At 39.9% G+C, this 20,848-nt stretch overlaps 1 protein-coding gene across 9 annotated transcripts in view; it reads left to right on the top strand.

Moving 5' to 3' along the window:
- nrg2a (neuregulin 2a) overlaps positions 1-20,848 on the top strand; it is a 94,899-nt gene that overhangs the window by 49,601 nt on the left and 24,450 nt on the right. For 8 of the 9 annotated variants that reach the window (XM_056262013.1, XM_056262012.1, XM_056262015.1 and 5 more), the window contains exon 4: positions 17,283-17,403. In XM_056262013.1, coding sequence (XP_056117988.1) covers positions 17,283-17,403 — 121 coding nt within the window. Of the gene's footprint in view, positions 1-5,898; positions 6,777-17,282; positions 17,404-20,848 lie in introns of those variants that run through there. The other variant, XM_056262014.1, reaches the window with a different exon arrangement.

Below are 20,848 nucleotides of genomic sequence, written 5' to 3'. Positions count from 1 at the left end.
CACGCCCATGCTGCACACAAATGGGTGCAAATGCATTTGCTATTTAAACAATGTGGCACAGGACGTAAAAAATGATAACTGCGTCAGGCTGAAACTAGCAAAAAACACTTGTCGCGCCTGGCGCTGCATTGCACCAGGTGTATGATAGGGCCCAATATCTAAAAGTCACAATTAATGTGTGGCAGAAACAGGCAATCAGTGGCAAATTTTGTAATTTTTGGTATTTGATATTTTATTTTCTAATTTCATTATGTTGCAATGCAGAATATTCGTAAAAGTGACAAAATGGAGAGCCCCCGCCTAAATCTGGTCTGGCATCTTTTATGGTGCAGATTATGCGGAGTGCTTGTACTGTTTGCATGATACTCTGTTGAGGAGGACACAGGCTTTTCATTTATTCCAGTCGCTGATGAGATTGATTTCTTTCTGAGGTCATCGGTAGAGCGGCTACTGTTGGGAAAAGCTACGCCGTTGGCAGCCTGTGGCAGCTGTGCGCACCGGCACTATCTGTGAATCTGCCTATGAAGAGGAACGAGAGATATAGAGGTCGATTTAGGGAAAAGAAGCATTGGGTTGGGGAGGGGCTGTAAGGGAAAGAAAAGAGGGGGAAACAGAGCAAAGGAACACAAAGATGGAGGGAGAGCAGAAAACAGAGCAATTAAGAGGAGGAGAGCCAGATGCTTTGCAGAGGCAGCTTTTTCAAACCAATTTTATAATGCAGTTGTAGATCGCTGGCTCTATCCAGGCACTCGGCCAATCGTGTGCTGCCTCTCACTCCATCAGCCAATCAGATTGTAGGACTCCCAGGCGGATTTTTGTCACTGCTGCACTAGTGGTATGACACAGGAAATTAATCTCTCTTTTCATAAAGGCTGTTTTTCATCACACACCTCCCTTTTAAACAACTCCAGTAAACACACACATGCATATTTTGGCTCTTCCAGCAGGACGTTTAACAAGATAAGTGAGCTGAGTAATTGGACTCATTAATTATAGCTGATCTGGGCTGAAGTTTAATGCCGTTCAGGGGAGGTGAACCGAGGGTGTCCAGAGACCCTGTGACCTTGGGACTATAATTAATGAAGACAAACAACAGACTATTTTAGAGCCCACCCCCTTCCCCGGGGGGCAGCTGCCTCCGAAACACTGCTGCTTCTGTCTGCACAGCAGACCCATGATAGCTGTCTCTCAGTTCAACACCACAGCACTGTCACCCTTCACTGCCTGCTGCTCCCGTGTGTTTGTGTATGCGTCTGTGCTGAAGGTGACTCTGGTTTATCAAAGCATTGTGGTGTCACAGGTCACCGGACGGGTCAAGCGGGACATAAAAAGGTCAGAAGGTTACACGCTCCTCTGCTATGGACGAATACTTAGTGGGCAAACAATCAGCCCATGCAGACAGCAGTATTAGTGTTACAAATGTACTGCTGCACCAAAACATGCTCAAGCCCTCCACTGTTATCTCATTCCGTATTAAAGAATAGCATGTAGACTAATGTTCATAAGCTCAACCTCTTCATTTCCTTTGCATAATCGCTAACAATCTGACCTTAAAATGGCTTTCACAACCCATTTTATTTGCATATTCTAATTGATTTAAGGAATGAAACAGGATTTCCAATGAGGAAAAAATGTAAGGTGGCTTAAATAACTACAATATTAGTAATATTAAGCATCATTATAGTTTTTATTGTTGTTATTATAATTAATAATAATATATATATATAATTAGTTACTAAATATGACTATGACATTTTGGTGGTACTGCTTGTAAAATGTGTAACATTGTAACAAGTGTTACAATAATAATAATAATAATGTTATATAATATATAATAATTATATATATAATATAACTCACTAATAATACTGGTACTAACAAGTTATAGTAATGAACTCACTATTTTGGCGCTACTGCTTCTAAACTTGCAACAAGTGTTACAATAATAAATATAATAATGATAATAGTATTGTTATGTTGTTATTGCTATATATTATTAATATATAATGCATTAATTATTAATTGTTATTATTATTATTTACATGATCCCAAGACTAAAACAATGGAAACATTTATTATTATTATAATTAAAGGATCATGTAGTCATTATTTTGTCAAAAAGCAGAAATCAAACAATTTAAAAAATCTGTTCTGCATATCGGTTATCGGACACTTGTTCATTAATAATAATTATAATGTATTGCATTGAGGCAATATCGGCTGATGCCTAGTCATGTACAGTATTCCTCTAATATGTATTAAGTAAATAGGGGACAATTTGACTTTTGTTCACTTTCATGTGTAAGGGAAGTTTTAAGATCAGTTTGGTCATTATATTGCATTTATGGCAGGCTCTTGTTGAATCTACGAAACCCTAAACATCTGCTAAGTTCGTGCTTTAGGATCTCAAAATCACATATTTTGAAATTGGATTCTGTGTTATTCCGAAACCCCCGGCTAGAAACGAGTCGAGGTGATTCCTCCCTTAGATCTCCTCTATGCCGACTGCTGGACCCTTTTAAGGAGGGCTTGGTGCAGTCTTCATTCTTCAGTGTGCACGCGATGCCCGTTTCTCAGCCTGTGCGTGACACTTCTATAGAAAACTTCACAACTGGGACTTTATTTGCATAATACCTACGGCAGTTGTACACATGGATCATATTTTCAATTTTGTAATTCAAACCAAATGAAAATAGGGTAATTTTCCAATTGCACGCAATCAAAGATCATTTTCTGTAGGAAAAATAGGATGATGTGAAATCCAGGCTGTGGTAGTATAGATACTGTATGAGGATATTCCTGCCACAAATGGCTCTAGTCTTTCTGTCCATCACATAAAAATCACATCCCTAGGGGGCGCTGCTTGCAGCCGCAGAGTGAACGAGTGGGACAGAGGGAAAGCGTGAGGTGAGAGGAATGTGTTTGATGGAAAACGCAGCTGGGCGGCCGATTGTTCCAAACTCATCAGTCATGCTGGGGCCCACCAGCAGCAATCCCTCTCTCTCCCTCTCTCTCAGCCGCTTTCCCGCTCTCACACACCAGTGTGAAGCTCCTCACAAAACTTCACACACACAACACCTGCCTCTGTGATGAAAGCCAATCCATTTCTGCTTAACTTGATGGTCTTATATAAACCATTACTTGTCTTTAATGTAGAATTTTAACTCCAGGCATTGGCCAAGCGCCAGCGTCAAACTGGGGATAAGCATGGTAACCTGTCTTTTTCAGGTCTGCCATTTCTTTCTTGTCCTCTCAAGCAGTGTTCTATATAACCACCCAACCTCTCTTTCTCGTTATGTTACAAAAAACTGGCCCTTCGTTTTCTCCTCAAGCCCAAATGACAAGATTAACTGGGTTTAAAGGATGCTAGAAATCTTTTTGGGACGTTTGGTAGTGGCTTAGGATGTCAAGTACCTGTAAGGGAACTGAAGACATTGATCGGTGTGGGTGAGCGGTACGGGCCGTGTCGACCATCAGTCAGGGAGAGTCATGGCAAGCGCACTGTACTGTATTTACAGTCCGACGCGAACAACTGGTGACAGCAGCCCTAATTCAACACAAATAGGCTGGCTTTACATAACACATCAACAAACAAAAGACTGCCAAGAGCCCAAATAGCTCTGCTGAGTTTTCTTTATGAGGACTGAGAGAGAATCTCGTGAAACTTGTCTTGGAATATGTACCGTCATATTTCATCCAAACTTTGAGAGAGAAAACGTTTTTTTTATTATTATTAAAGCTGCAGTCCGGCGTTTTTCCTCTTTGTCGCCATCTCTGTTCGAAATCTGCAATTGCAGTCATTCGCGGAATTATCAACTTTACGTGAGTTGTACTTCAACACCCTCGACACGGCACAGCGCGGATGAACACAATGTTTGAGTAGAGTGTGAGGCTGTCAGTCACCGCGCCGGTGTGGATACTAGTATTCAGAATCACAGATTATTCTTTTTGGAAGTATGACCAACATAAGAATTTTCACCGGAAAATTTCATCTGAACTAGTAAGAAATATCCACTTTTGTTCTGGTTCTGACATTGCAGTAAATCGCGCTGATTAAATCTAACAATCACTTATAAGTTATCTTATCACATAAAACCATGCAAATTATACTTTGTTCTCAAATTGTTAATGTTAACAACGTCAGCATTGCGTGACCATGTAATGTCCTTCCGAAATGTATCCTTGTTTTCGCACGGGCCGGTTGCAGTCTCTTTTTTTCTGTAGCCACTCCGAAGTCCGAACGAAGTCTTTTGCATTTTACAGCGGGTGAATCTGTTGTCACTGGTGATTGTCGTTTGAACCTTTCTGGATCCGCCATCAAATTGATAAGTTTAATTATATCAAGTGCTGTGAGAAAAGGTTATAAATCTCCACCTCCAACATCCTCACACGCAATATAGCTTATACTAGCCGAGACTCTTCTTTATGTGTACAGATGTATGTGACGTAATGACGCAAAGACATGCTCGAATCTCCCGTGGAAATCCACCAGTACCACTGGAATTAAAAACATTATTACAAGCTTACCGTTTTGAATCGAGCTAAGGCAAGCAGATAGTTTTGAACACTGGCTGGTTATGTATTTTCTCAAATATGTATTTTGGATCATTTTTAACCCAAAAAAAGCTACGGACTGCAGCTTTAAATATTCACTGATTTTACAATTCTGCCCGTTAAAAGTAAGCTTATAATTTGTTTCCATGTTACAGCTGGTTAATGACATATTGAAAATCTCTGCCATTTTTAATATATACAAATAAAACACACGCACACAAAAAACTTAAAACAGTTATGTTGGGCAATGTCAAATGAATTGAACGTGAATTAAGGCATCACAGCGTTATCTCAAGTTATCTATAATAAAAACATTACATTACAAAGTTGAAAAATTAATTAATACAATTATCAGTATGGTCATTATATATATATATATATATATATATATATATTAATTGCATTATCATATCATTTTTTTTATGATAATAAAGCTATTTCTACAGTATTACATTTTTGGTAACACCTAATTTCACAGTTTCCTTCTTGCCTGTTTCATGTCTCACAGTAAATGATGCATAATTAAAATCAACTAAACCAAACCCTAATCCTAACCCTAACTCATATAGTTAGTACATGTTGCTAATTATTATTACTCAGTACTTAGTACTGCTTGTATAATTACACAGTGACAATAAGGAAACCTAAGTGTAACTGTATCATGTTAACGCATGAATAGGCTGATGTGTCGCCATGTCTTAAATTATGAAAAGAATGCAAACTATTTAATATTCCTAAATTAGGCTTAATTTTAATGTGATTTATTAAAGTACAATCTAATATAAATTAAATATAAGTGTTTTTTTCCACCTTTGAGTTTTGGGGGAAATGTGACCTGGACAGTCACATGTTTTTTTTTTTTTGTGTGTGTGAAATTCATCTGCAAGGATGCTACCAAATATTCAAGGTTGTAAAGTCCAAGAATTGGTCTTTGAAAAACCCACAATAATCAACCTCACATTATTGCGAGAGATGTGTCCCCCTCAATGGTGCTTATGGCCATGTGTGTACAGTAGAGGAGTTTTGTATTCGTCAGGGAGCGTGTTTCGGATTACGAAGCTTTGCCCATTAGGTGCCGTGTGTGACCTTTGACTCGGGGGTCAGATTCTTTATGCCTGTGTGCTGTGTTTGAGGCCTTCTATCTGTTCACATAAGGAATACATATATTTCCCATTCCTGCTTGCTTCTTTTAAAGGTGCTGCCCTTTGTAGCCGCCTGCCACAGCTGTCCCTCCCACTCCCCCATGCCACATGTTGCTGGTGGTCTTGCCCGCAGTATTCATTACTTCATTAAGTGTGTTTGGGTGGGAAGAGCCCCTCTGTTTTCCCCATCAGACCGGATGCTGGTATATATGTGGGTGTGTGAATGTGTGCTCCAGCGGGGTGGATTTGCTGCAGCTGGCTGTGACCATCAGAGCTGGTGCAAGAGGGGCAGTCGGGCTGGTGCTGCTGTTTCTGGGTGGGGTCGTCCCAGATCTGAAGCCCCACATCTAGCGATCTCTTTCTGTCTGCCAGCTCGCCCCAAGAACCGCAATGCCGCAATTTCACGCCCGGTAGTGTGTGAGGGCGGCCTTGTTTGAGTCCTGACAACTGGCTCCAAGGTATGTGTGTGTGTAGGGCAGTTTGAGAAGTGTGCAATGGAGATTTCGTACTGGACACGTTAGCCCTATGAGCGCTTGCGGAGGGAGCACGAGCAGGGAGGGATCGAGCAGGATTTGGACAAGCCTCCGATGGACCCAGATGTGTCTGTCTATCCGCTGCCCGTCCTTCTGGTGTCTCTTTGTCAGGGGCAGAGCGTTGGGCTCGTATCAGGGGCTGGAGGTGAGCGTTTCCCTCCGCCACAGCCGACCCCGCGCCGCCCTCCAAGGTCCTGCTGCCGGGGAGCATGCGGAGGAAGAGCCCTGCTCCTTGTACCCGCTTTGCTGCTTCTGCTACTGGGACTCGGAGCCTGTTTGCTGCTTCTCCGCCGGGCTTTGATTCAGGGAGCTGGTCGTAGCAGGGAACCCGACTGGCTGGATCTTCTCAGGGGAGAGGATGAGGAGGAGGGGCTCAGCACAGATGATGCTCCACGGACGCACGGCAGTCCCGTCTCTTCCTTCCGATGGTTCCCTGAGTCTCTTCCCACGCTCACCCCGGGCACGGCCTCCTCCGAGCCTACCTCCAGCCCAACGAGCACCCTTGCCCTTGCCCTCACGCCGCCCAGCAGCGCCCCACCCCCTCTGGGTAAGTGCCCTGACTCTTGCTTGTTTACACTCGCGTCCTGTTGTGCAATCCCGAGAAATAGCGCTCTTTGATTTCTCAGAGTCGTCTCTGAAATGATTGTGGAGGACAAGACCAGACACATCAGCTATGCAGCAGGAAGCATGCAATAGAGGAGAAAAATAAAGACCTGTTAATGAAAAGGAAAAAATACAGGACAGAGTTCACTGGCTTCTGTTATTCTTGCGTTCATTATTTCTGTTTCCGCTTGGGTGGACTGAGGGTAAAGAGTACCCTTTAAGTATTTTTCTGAAGTTGGGGTGCGTTACTCTTACAAGGTTTTTTGAGCAATATGATACAAGTCATAGAGATTCTTTGGACAGAGTGCATTTTAGTTTTGGCCTCCTGCCTAAACAGTGACTGGAAAGACATGTGTCTCATGCATTTGCTAAACTCCCTTTGAACTTCTAAGTATGCAATATGCAAATATGTCTTACCTGCTTGTTCTCATGCTTGTGAAGCTGTTATGGAAGAGGGTAATTTGTTTAGCATCTCTTTAGGCGTAAATATTGAGTTTTTAATCTAAGGACTGGAGTTTTTTTTTTCTTTTTTTTTCACTGACTGGTCCAATGTCTCTTTTTACAAAGACTTAAGTAAACATCCAAATACCGGATCACTATAGCAATCACACTTCAGGGAAAGCTCTGTTTCCTTACAGGCTTGCCTTTTGTTGCTGGTGTGCGTCGTTGTTAATGCAAACATGAAGAGTCTCAAGTCCACACTAAAGGTCTTAAAGAGATAATAGACACAGGGCCCTTAAAGCACTGCAGAATGCACCCACACCACAGCTGTATTCTACATTCACCGCACACATGTATTTGTTTTACTACACATGGAACACTCTGAAAGAGAATTATGTAAAATAGCACATTGGATTATGTGTTACCTATAGGGATTATATGTTAGCTTGTGTGGGCCGTAATAGGAACTGTAGCTTTGCCTTACGTAATGAATCTGCTGGTTAATTGGTACAGTAAACTTACTATTTTATTTTATTTTATTTTATTATTAAAAATATGGGACATTCTCTAACTTGTGTAGAAAATATATACAAGTTAAAGAATATATATAATAAAGTATATATATAATATACAAAACATAATTGGGAATTGGTTCACTATATAAAACATTTATATAAAATATATTATTTCTTTGTTTCTTGTTTTATTTTATTGCTCTTTGTTTGCACTTGCCCTTGAGCACACAATCATGCATACTTGCCCACAGATAAAATGACATCGGTTCCACAGTTCAGCGACACAATCAAAACACCACTGACATCTGAACTCTCGTGCCCTGCAGTGCACCAAAGCTGTTGCTACAAAACTGATAGTGTGATAGCTGTTTTTTCTTTACTTGCTCTGGGCCATATGATTTTGTTTAGAGGCTTTTAATAAATGCAGTGGTGCACATATAAATGTGAAATTGAGAAGACCTCTCTGAAAGGCTTTGGCAAACCCTTTAAACAAAAGGGATGCACATAATGGTTTCGCATAATGGAAAGCACTCAAAAGCTGTAAGATTGCATGCTGTATAAATTGAACTCTTTGCAGTGATGGGATTCTGCTCCCAGCTGTAACAAGAGACATCTCCTGGCATAGAGGGTTAACCATGGCTTCACTATCATGATCTCTCAAGCATCATTTGTCATCCGCTGGAGCTTTTGAACTTTTTCTTTGGCTTTCAAACTACCAAAGGATGTATCAGCAAATGTGAAAGTAATTGGAGCTAGTGGATATTATTTGGTTTAAGTCCTGAAATAACCCTCATGTTCTGTTAAGTTGATTTGGTTGTTTTATGTTTGGGGTCCCAGAGACCTCAGTGATTTATGTGTAATATAAAAAAGTAATTTGTATAGGCCTTACTTAATTGGGGCATTTAAGTAGATTTTATAAAAATGCCCTGGAAAAAACATTACTGGTGTGCATCTTGAGACAAAATAATGTCAGTGACCTATTTTAAGATATGTCACTGCAAATAGCATTCAGTTAAAACAGCCCAAACATGCCTTTTAGTCTGGGACTAGGCTTAAGAAATGTGATTTATCCATTTAAAGTAGAGAATCAAATGTTTTATATATGGAACCTCCAGGACCCCCAAAATAAGTATTGTAACATTTTTCGTAAAAGACTATTGAAGCATGTTATCAGGTTGAATTTGTTAATAAACATAAATCACAAGATTTGGAAAGTCATCAACCTGATATTTCACTGTTAAGTATATTTTTTTAAGCTGTTAAGCCATTGAGTCTCTGAGTCTGCAAACAGAACATGAGGGTTAAGCCTGCAAATGAATACAAGGGGCACCTGTCGAACATCCCTGGAATTACTCGTTTGGACCTGGTGAATGTGTCTCCAGAAGAAAAAATTAAACACTCTCAGCAAAGGGACCTCTCCTTTCATTTTTACGACTTTCATAGAACCCTTTGGAGAGTGCCGAAAGATAGACATGTTTATGAAGCCTTCCAGATGGCCCCGTTTTGCCCCCACCCAGGCCCTCTTTTCAGTTCCTTGGCCATGAAGGATTAATCAAACTCAGGGCTAAGCTCGCTGACCAAACCCTTGGGTTTTGAAGCAGGAGAAAGTGACCTCTCATGGGAGCTGTAGTAAAAGTTGCTTAGTGCATGCCATTAAGAACTTTAGCATGTCAGGGATAGAAACGTAACCTAGTCTAGCCAGCGAACATGAGGCTTGGAAAATGACCTGGCACTGCAGCTAAATGTAAAAAGAGAGTGAGTGTGAGACTGAATAAACAGCAATTGTCAAGGACTGTAGTGAAACTGACCTTGTTAACTTGGAATGCTTTGTTGATCATTTAGCGTGAACTGTGGCGTGAACATGGCTAGCCTAAATCTGGTTTAGCTTAGAAGCAACTGAGAATAGCAAACTGACTTATTTTCTACTCAGCAGCTTTTCTTATTTTTCCAAATCAAAAGATTTATTCATAAAAGGTTTAATAGCTGGATAAGTGTGTGCATTTGGTTTATACTAAGCTGTCAGTTATTTGCTAGTTAGCATGCCATGCTAACAGATGACAAACTTAATCTGTTTGTATAATCTTAATCTGTTTGTATCTTGATACAAAAAAAGCTTTTTTTTTTTTTTGCATTCACCAATTGCCATTCAGAATTACTAAAATGTTACATTGGAAGGCCCTAAAAGTGAAAAACCATACATGTATATAAATGTATATATTTTTAATATGTGAAAATACTTTTAATTTATATATAATTTATACTATAAAAATTATTCATAATAATTTATATTGTATAATTTTTATAATAAATTATTTATAACTATATAAATCATTTAATTTGTAAAGTGCTTATGGCTGTTTGCGTTAGTGGTCACATGTCCAGCTCAAGTGATTGGCACAAAAAGTTCTGTGGTCTTATGCTAGCAGGATGTGAAGAGATGGCAATTCAAATAGATAGTTTTTGTCTATGTTCCCAAAATGTTCTTAAACCACCTTCCCCCCAAATCTCCACCCGTTCTCTCTCACTCTCTGCTTCACACATTCTCCCCTCCAGCACATGCAGCCTCAGCAGGTATTTGGCCAGTTTTTCCAGATCTCTAGCAGACAGCTGATGGTAACCTCAGAAACAGGAGGGAATATTGTACAGGCGTGTAACTGTCAGAGCTCAATTACTGATGGAGGGATATTTTTTGAAGTGTATTACTAGACCAGAGGCATAAACATGACAGACATTGGCAGAATTACCCCACAGGCTGCTGACACGCAAGTCTTCCTGCAGCTTTGGAAAAACAGTCCTAGTAACATTCTTCTTTTTAATCTAACTGTCAGTGAGTACTTTGAAACTTTCCGTTCTGAAAAGTCCAAATTTGTGTAATGCATAAAACAAGGAAGAAAATTTAAATGCATAGCATACAGCTGTCCAATTTCAGAATTTTTGCAAGCACCAGAATACTTGCTTGCGTTTGCGTTAAATAGTCGAAAGTGAATATCGTCTTACTATTGTCAGCTTCACAGTCCACCCGTTCACCCTGAACGGGATAAACAGAGTCGACTGTAAAGAATACAAACATGCCCGTTCCTAAAGCTCTGGGAGAGTGTGCAGATGTTTAAAAGGCCGATCTGAATGTTTGAGGCTCTGGATGTGGTCTTTATGAGGCTCTAAGGGCTGCTCTCACTCCATCTTTCCATCCAGGGAGGCTGAGTCTTGTTAAGTGTGCTGTGCCATTAGTCCTCTAGTGGGGTAAATAGGCACTGAGATATGCTAAAACTCTCAGCGGGCATGGAGGGGAGGAACGGGGTGGCAGGGAACATGTGCCTCCCAGCAACCAGCTGGATCCTGGCCAGCATGTTGTTGAAAGGAGTGTTATTATAGTTGTAAATTGCTGTTGTTTTCTCTCTCCCTCTTGAATGTCACACAGCTGAGTGAATTTCGAAATATAAACATTTAAAAATGTTGCAAGATGAGTTTTCTTGGAGCCTTGGTGTTCAAATGTGTGGCCCTATCCAAATAGAAAGAAAAAAAAACTTGACCAATGGCATGTGTTTGGGGGCGGGACTATCTCTTTGGCTGACCAATGGCAAATGTGTTCGGGAAACCGGTTTGAAAACAGTCAATATTGTCACATTTCTCTTTAGTGATGCTAGTTGGTGTGTGGTGGGCTTTCTTGCGCAATATGACTGCCGTTGCATCATCCAGGTGGATGCTGCACATTGGTGGTGGTTGAGGAGATTCCCCCCTTCTATGTAAAGAGCTTTGAGTACCCAGAAAAGCGCTATATAAATGTAACGAATTATTATTATAGTTGTGCAGAAACTGCATATTTTGGAAGGCATAAAAGTAAAAAATAAATAAATATTACATTAATAAAAACAAAGACTTCAGCATTTGAGAACGGTTACTGTGAAATAATAACTGTAAATGAAAACAAGTAAATAAACTTGTTTGCTCAGTAAACATCTGACATTCACTCAAGTTATGCAAGACAATTACAACCAAATGTTACTGAAGGTGTTTTCTTAAGTCCTCTTTAAAAGAACCAAACTCCGACTCCTTTAGTGGACCAAGAGGTGAACCAAGTGAAAAAAATAGTTCTCTTTACGTTCACACTGTCCCTGTCCCTGTCCCTGTCCCTGAAAGAGGACTCAGATCCTTTTGGTCCACTTTAAGGGTAATTCAACCCCTGGTCAGAGCCTGACTCCACCCACTGGCAATATTTGAAAAAATGCTGGAAAAGTGGGGAGAGCCCAGCGAAATGGGGGTGCGTGCACCTGAGTCGCGTCTCTCTGTAGGCAAGGGCGTGGTTAGCTGGTACCCTCTTACGTCACAGGGCACCACAACTTCCAATAGGAAAATTCAACTGCAGTAGCCACCGTTCAACCTGAAGAGGGCAGCACTGAGACGTTTTTACACCATATATTGTAGAATTAAAACACTTTATACCCAAATGTCAAAAAATTTACTCGAATCAATGAACAGCATTAATAAAGCCCCAGTCTTACAGATCATTAACTAAAAAAATGTTGTTTTAGGGTTTAGTTACCCTTTAAGTAGGAATGTGGTCTCAGACCTCTTTGTGTTCATACTGTTACTTTTTGGATCTAGTCCAGGTCAGTGTTTGATGGCTGACCAAAATGCGACCTCATTCACTTACATTGTATGTGCCTCACTAACCAAGATATTTGTTTGTGAAGATTATTATTATTTTTTAATTTTTATTATTATTATTTTGTAAAACGACATGCTGTTGAAAGAGCTTAAGTCTAAGTTGTTTATCTTTTGCAAGAAAATTAGCATTTTGTTGCAATACTACATCCATATTCTTGCACTATATCACACATCCGATCCAAAAATGTTTTTTAACATAACATCAGCATAGAAAAAAAAAATAGGACACAATATACAATAAAAGAAAGATGCAAGTGAAATAAACTGCTTTAAATTTTCCAGGTATAGTAAAGCAGTATTCAAGAAATGGAACAATCAAATGAAAAAAATAAAACTTCATTATCTTCACTGTATGAATACAACATATGATGATTCTACTGATTCTTATATTAGGCTGCTGTCACTTTAAGAACTACAGTAATGCACGGATCCAATATACTGATACACATACACGATTCCTATCCCAGATGTTTACATTCACTTAAGACAAAATCAACTGTTTATGTGAGCCTTTTGTGTTTTTTACACTTTAAACGCAATAAGACGCTAAAGAGAATTTAGTTTTGTACACACTCTGTAACAGCTGGCTTTCTGTTTATGTGCTTAAGGTGTGTGCGCTCGTAAAACTGTATATCAGAATTTTAAACTGGCAAGGCACAGTTTAAACAATTTGGAAGCGGTTGAAATTCGTCTACGTTGTGAAATAATAATTTGTAGAGATCTGCCAGAAGCAGCAGCCATGATGAACTGCCGATTGGTACAGAGGCATCTGATGACCAAACTTTTGTGAATAGAAAAATCAAGTTAGCCCGGACTGATTTTTGTTTACAATGGACATTTTTAGCAAACCGTACCATTAGCTGAAAGCGTAACACATTCAGACACCTCCCGAGATGGTCTCGGTTCGCTTAGCTTTTAAGGGGTTAGAGACCGCTTGTAGTGTTCACATATGGGCCAAAAAATTCACTCAAACTGCGGTTAGACCCCTGAAAAGGACCAAGTGTGAAAACACACTGATTTTCCACACCGTCTGTTTTAATTGTTTCAACAAACTGGCACAAGATGTTCTGTAAGCTGTCTAGGGTTCCAGAGCCACACAATGTGATTATTACGTATACACAAATACACAACCTGACTAGACATGCAGTTTCGTGAACATGAAAGTCACCAAGAAAGTTCAGAAACTCTCTGCCCCTCAAATCCAAACCACAAGGGTGCTCTGATTTCACTTATTTGATTTGATGTGGTAACATTAGTACCACTAGATCATGTTTGATATCAGGATGGGCCCCGATACGCATAAAGTGCATTTCCACATCTGCTAACGTTTCACTTTTCTTGGCCTGACTACAGCTGGGTGTTACACATGTGTGTCTGTGTGTGTGTGGGGTTGCCGTAGTCCTACGATGAGCTGCTCATGGTTGGAAATCCGGTGGATTATTTCATTCGCAAAGAGAAAGAGGAGAACAAGATGGCTCATTTTGTTCTGTGCTGAATTCCTGACCTATTTCGTCTCAGGCCTTAGGCTACACCGAAGACAATTGCCTTCGAATTTTTGACTTTGCCTTATTATCACACTTTTCTTTTCATTCGGAACAAGACAGTCTTCAATCATGTCTGAATTCAAGGGGGAAACCCCTTTGTTTTATCCATAAAGTTTTTATTCTTTAAGAAATCTTACACTACCGTTCAAAAGTTTACTTTTTTGTAAAGAAATTGCATTATGCATTAAATTGATCAAAAATTACAGTGAAGACTTTTATATTGTTAGAAAAAAATATTTCAAAAAAAAAAATCCACAAAAACAGCACAACTGTCAACATTGATAACTTTATTTATTGTGCACTTTACAACTTTGCAGGACGTTTACATTTACAAACAGCTGTATTACACACTGCATTAAAGGGAATATTCGACAAACTATAATAGGGGCACTTTAAATGTAGTGTATATAATTTTCAGTCCTTTATTCAGGGTTTTCAGATCTTATCAATATTGTTGTACTGTATCATTGTGAATGTTGCCTTATGTATTATTGAACATCATACATCATACGTATTATTGAACATCATTATTGATCATCTCTTATACAGTGTCTGACACTGAATTGTAAGTCTGGCATTCACGATCTTAAAGCTGCAGTCCGCAGTTTTTTCCCCTTTGTCGCCATCTCTGTTCGAAATCTGCAATTGCAGTCATTCGCGGAATTATCAACTTTACGTGAGTTGTACTTCGACACCCTCAACACGACACAGCGCGGATGAACACAATGTTTGAGGAGAGTGGGCAGCTGTGAATCTCCAGTTGTCACTGGTGATTGTCGTTTGAACCTTTCTGGATCCGCCATCAAATTGATAAGTTTAATTATATCAAGTGCTGCGAGAAAAGGCTTAAATCTCCACCTCCAACATCCTCACACGCAATATAGCGTATACTAGCCGAGACTCTTCTTTATGTGTACAGATGTGACGTAATGACGCAAAGACATGCTCGAATCTCCCGCGGAAATCCACCAGTACCACTGGAATTAAAAAACATTATTACAAGCTTACCGCTTTGAATCGAGCTAAGGCAAGCAGAGAGTTTTGAACACTGGCTGGTTATGTATTTTCTCAAATATGTATTTTGGATAATTTTTAACCCAAAAAAAGCTACGGACTGCAGCTTTAATTTAAACCTAAAAAAAGTAATTTTGAAAAATTTGAAACAAACAAACATTATAATAAAAAATGAACAAGAAATGTTCAAGATTCTTCACTGCTTCTAGGTCACTAGTCAAATAATCAAAAATGAATTTGCGATCATGTGACCTCACGATCAAATGTTCTTTCTTCCACTGAAGCACAAAATGGGACATCTCAAATCATGCAGGAGAACATGTAAAGCCATGACTCATTCCAATAACGTTAGGTCCCACCCTCATGCTTAGCCAATTGATTCACCGTACTGCCTGACATGTTCATGAGTCAATGTTTGTGTAATCTGTTAGAGAAATAAACGTTTGGTTGGAGTGTCTCGAACATGAAACAAGACTTGAGTTCAACGAATATGCCTGGTTGCTTTCAACCTTAGATTTATAAGCTACCACATGCTGTCAGTTACCTCAGACCATAATTTCAACTTGTCCCTCAGTGTATAAATGAATAGGAAACGCATTTAGAAATAAAATATACATGTAATGGAAATATTCAGTGGTGATTAGAATGCCGCACATGCAGTGTGTGGAAAAATCTCTCTATGGGTCAGTGACATAACTCCTTTTTTTTTTTTTTTTCTAGATCTATTTATCTGCGAGATGCGAAACTGCAATTCACATACATTGGATACATGTCTTCTGTAATGAATTTCTAAATTAAAATGTATTTTATATATATTATTTTTGGGAGCATAATGGTAACTTTTTTAAAACTTTTATAGTAATATGTTTCTTGCAGAAAAACATATTTCAGCATTAATTTACCCTTTATATTAATATGTTGCTTGCAAAAAGTATAAAAATACATACATTGGATTAAAACCTCTTTTGTAATGAACATGTTTTTAATTTTCAAATTAACATAAATTATTATATATTATTTTTGGGGGGCATAAATTGACCTTTTTTGACCCTTTATGTTAAAATGTTGCTTGCAAAAAACTGCAAAACTACATACAATCCTTTGACTACACCTCTTCTTCAATTAACATGTTTTTTGAAATAATAATTTATAAAATGACCCTTTATATAAACAGACCCTTTAGGAATATGTTCCCTCCAAAACCTGGGTGTCAGAGAGATGCTTTTTAGCTCCCAAATGGTGTAGTAACGTTATCTACCAGCAGGGGCAAACTGAGTCACGCTAACCAGCAAAACCAACAACATTAGTTTGGAAATCACAATATTTCTTTAATTACATAAATAACAGTGGGCTTGATGTGGTCAAGTGATGCCGTAAAAACCGCTGGAAGAGAGACATTTGTCTTTTTCGTTGTGATTAGCAAGATTAAATAAGCATGTTCCTTCAAAACATTTGCTTTGAATGCCGTTTCAGCTTGACAAAGATGCTCCGCAGTGCTGTGCTAAACAAAAAGCCATTGCGTGTTTGAAAAGGCATCAATTGGGTGGTGATGACATGAGTGTTTGTAGACATGTTCAGTTTAACAGCGGTGAGAAACGGCGGAGGTATGTGCCTAATGTGGCTGCGGGAAGCAGTTTGCCCAGTCACTCTTCACGTTTTCTGCTTTTGATTACATTTTCAATAAACATGTTCTTGCATCCCAATGTTAGCCCATTGAACTGGTACCAAAGGTAAACAAACTGCTGTCAAACTGGCCGTAATGTGATTTCGCCACATATACTGCAATTTTCTGCAGGCCTCTCATCTTTTCTTACCCGTGAGGTGCAATATTCCCAAAACACGTTGAACGTTGCTCTGATAATACTGCGGGATTACGGATCCATTCCAGACCTGTGAATCAGCCGGAGCAGGTGGCGTGTGCTGGGGGGTTCCCGCGCTTACTGAAACACTTATCTTCGCCTGTCCAACGTCTCGAACTTTAGCAGCAAAGATGTACAGAGAGATTTGCGAAGGAAACCAAAGAGTCATTGTTCTATCTAGTGAATGACTGTTATTGTAGGGAATGGGACATGAACTGAAGTGTGATAAATGATCAGTAACTTGTAATGAATGCTATCTGAAAAGATGGCATGCGTGTGTTTTGGTTCTTGCACAACCACATGGTTGTTCTCTTTATTGTTTACTAGGCACTCACTAAAAGCTCTGTCTATTGTGTTTTGGTTGGCATGCCTTGTTGATGTCTTAAGATGTTTGTGTCTTTGTTTCCTGCAGTAACCACAACGTTTTCTACCGGTTCGGGCCACGCCAGAAAATGCAACGACACAGAGAAGGCATACTGCGTGAATGGCGGTGACTGTTACTACATACATGGTATAAATCAGTTTTCCTGCAAGTGAGTTTCTCTCCATTTCCTTTACTCTAATGTCAGTCTATTTCCACATGTATTATATTTGCTCTTAATGTATATGGGTTCTTCTTAAACTGTAGGCACTTTAGGTTCATCATAATGTTTCCTCATAAGTGAGAGATTAAGAACTGCACGCTAAGTGAAGTAAGAATCCCTTGCCTTATTCCAGCAATGGCCAAATGGTATCTATCAACTTGCCCATCCTTTTCTTTGTAAACTCTCTCTCTCATTCTCTCCATCTATCGCATCTGTCTTCGGTCGTGTCCCTCTTGTGTCGAGGTACTGCGTGTTGACTCACTGGTGCAGATGTTGATGAGTGCGATATGACTGTGATGTGCTTGGGGATTTTGAAAAAACAGACCTCTCGTCCCCCTCCGCTGGCCCACGTTTAGCGTGCTGGAGCGGTGTGCATCAAACCATTGTGAAATGCCATGTCATGCTGGTTTAGAGCTAGAACAAATATTTACAAGAGCCAGAGGCCTCCCACAAGGTAAATAAGTCAGTTTGCTTACATTTCAATCACAGGGGAAAAGGACACCGATTTACACAGATGCCTTTAAAACGGGGGTGCTCAAGACATCTTGTTATGGGCCGAAAAATTTTTTTCGCCCGCATTATCAAAACAAGACCAGGGCGATTAAGTAGCTGCGAAGGGCAAGGTAACAAACAAGGATGCAGGAGCACATGGAAACGAGTTTGTGTTTGTTACCAGCTCTTATAGAAGGGAATGTAAGGTGCTGTTTCTCCTCTACTTCTGCTTCTTCTTCTTCTTCTTCTTCTTTTAAAATCAATTTCTGACCGCATGTTGCGCCATGTTATGAGTGCACCTCCTGGTGTTTTCAGCCCAGATGCACGCCATGCGTGCTTGCGCGTGTGCGTCCCTGGAAAACTGCTTGGCAAGCAAACTGCCGGGACATGGCTGCAACAGCCATTCAATACGTTGTGTACAAATTGGAAGGAGCAATAACTCAATTGCTGCAGCTAATTCACTCATGGGTGAGGCACAGGTCCAGAAAAGTCGGATAATGCAGTCGAGGCCCGCTGGGAAATGTTGCCCCAAAGCTATCTCATTCAATATAGGCCAGGCTTCCATAGGAATTACTCACCGGCTGAACAAGTCTAGCCATACAAGCTACCTCATATTTATGGCTGCCTCCTTTTCATTGAAATACAAAGTTCCACACACACATATGGGCTGAAGGAAGAAGTAATAAATGACCAGGGCTAAAATTATTTTCTTGCTGGATTGATGGGGGGGGGGGAGAGTGTATTTCACAGCCCTGCCAAGTTACGGCAGCTCCACACCCCTGTCATGTTTACATAAGACTGGGACAGATGACAAAACTGAGGAGGAGAGAGAAATGCCAGAGGAGATTCATTGCCCGCCACTGAGGGGGGCCCTGTAGTATTCGGCTCTGCATCAAGGACAAGTTCTGATCTGAAGACTGTAGGTTACTGAGTTTTGTTTTTAGTGGCCATCTTTAACTATATTATTCACTTCTCATGAACACAGTACACATTGTTTGTGAGTGAGTTCGGTTATAGAATGTGGTTGTCACTCCTGTAAATGACTGAACTGTGTGTGACCGTAAACACAAATCGCATACCAAATACAGGACTGACAACCGTATTCTGCTGTTTTGTGAAAGTCTCTTCTTAAAATGGTTATTTTGGCCTGTCCCACTTCTGATGTCCTGATGTTCCTGACTGTATCCAGCAATTAAAATCATAGAACAGTGAAAAGAAAAAAAACATAACATTAAAAAAAAAAAACTTAAAATATTTTGTAACATTCCTTAAACTCAAGAAGAACATTATTTGGACATTATTTGTGTACAGCACAATGATAAAACAAGTAAATAATCTGATTCTATTCTGAATTGTAACAAAAAAAAAATTGGTTTACTGCACCCATTAAGGTCAACCTTCAATTCTACAAGTTACTGTAAGAAAAAATACCAAATATCTTTTCTTTAATTAATTGAAAATACAAGTTTATTGCTAATTATGAAAGTGCATTTGGTCGCTAGCATAGACAGTAAAAGAAATGGACAGAGCGATCTCATTGGAACTCAGTTGAGACAGTTGAAGCCCACTTTTAGCGATTTTTGAGAACTTCCGTTCCTGACGCGCAGACTCAAACCGACTCAAACTAAGCTTGATGACGTGAGCAACCTGTCTGACAGACGTTAATCTTCTAGTAGCTGTGCGTGAAAACTGCCAACGTTAATCTTGCAGAGACGGGGAACTTGAGCAAAGAGTTATTTGGCGTGAGTGAGCAGGAGTAAGTATTCCGTTGCTTTTATGGACTCATTATCTATAGGCTTCTCCCTTGACGGGACGTCCCCCCGATTGCCTGCGAGCTTCTCCTCCTGTCTGTACGGTCATTTCTGTACAGCGCGACAGAGAGTCGAGTGGTTATGACGCAATCGTTAGCCTATTTTTACTAAATCTGTTTCTACGGGGCCATAGTGTAACATAGAAGGTAATGGAGCCCTTTATACATTGTCGTGTTTCTTTAGAAATAAATAATGGACAAATGGAGTCTTTAAACGCCTCAGATGTAAAGTTATTCGCTGTCAAAGTGACGCAAAAATGAATGGGAGTCAATGGAAATGCTAACGCAAGTGAAGTTCTGCTACAACATGGCGGCACCCGGCCGGCTTCAACTTCCGGTCGATGGATTACCCCCTTGGTCGCTAGCCTATTCTGCATAACAACTTAAAGCTGCAGTCCGGCGTTTTTCCTCTTTGTCGCCATCTCTGTTCGAAATCTGCAATTGCAGTCATTCGCGGAATTATCAACTTTACGTGAGTTGTACTTCAACACCCTCGACACGACACAGCGCAGATGAACACAATGTTTGAGGAGAGTGTGCAGCTGTCAGTCACCGCGCCGATGTGGATACTGGCATTCAGAATCACAGATTAATCTTTTGGAAGTATGACCAACCTTTATTCCAATCTTTGGTATTCCAATCTTTTGGAAGTATTTTTACCGGAAAATGTCATCTGAACTAGTAAGAAACATCCACTTTTGTTCTGGTTCTGACATTGCAGTAAATTGCGCTGATTAAATCTAACAATCGCTTATAAGTTATCATATCACACAAAACCGTGCAAATTATTCTTTGTTCTCAAATTGTTAATGTTAACAACGTCAGCATTGCGTGACTACATGTAATGTCCTTCCGATATGTATCCTTGTTTTCGCACGGGGCCGGTTGCAGTCTCTTTTTTTCTGTAGCCACTCCGAAGTCCGAACGAAGTCTTTTGCATTTTACAGCGGGTGAATCTCTTGTCACTGGTGATTGTCGTTTGAACCTTTTTGGATCCGCCATCAAATTGATAAGTTTAATTATATCAAGTGCTGTGAGAAAAGGTTATAAATCTCCACCTCCAACATCCTCACACGCAATATAGCGTATACT

The sequence above is a fragment of the Rhinichthys klamathensis genome, unplaced genomic scaffold, assembly GCF_029890125.1.
Source record: "Rhinichthys klamathensis goyatoka isolate OS25496 unplaced genomic scaffold, OSU_Roscu_1.1 h1tg000191l_1, whole genome shotgun sequence".
In the NCBI taxonomy this organism is placed as follows: domain Eukaryota; kingdom Metazoa; phylum Chordata; class Actinopteri; order Cypriniformes; family Leuciscidae; genus Rhinichthys; species Rhinichthys klamathensis.
The sequence above is the reverse complement of the archived record's forward strand: the minus strand, read 5'-3'. Positions and strand labels throughout refer to the sequence as shown.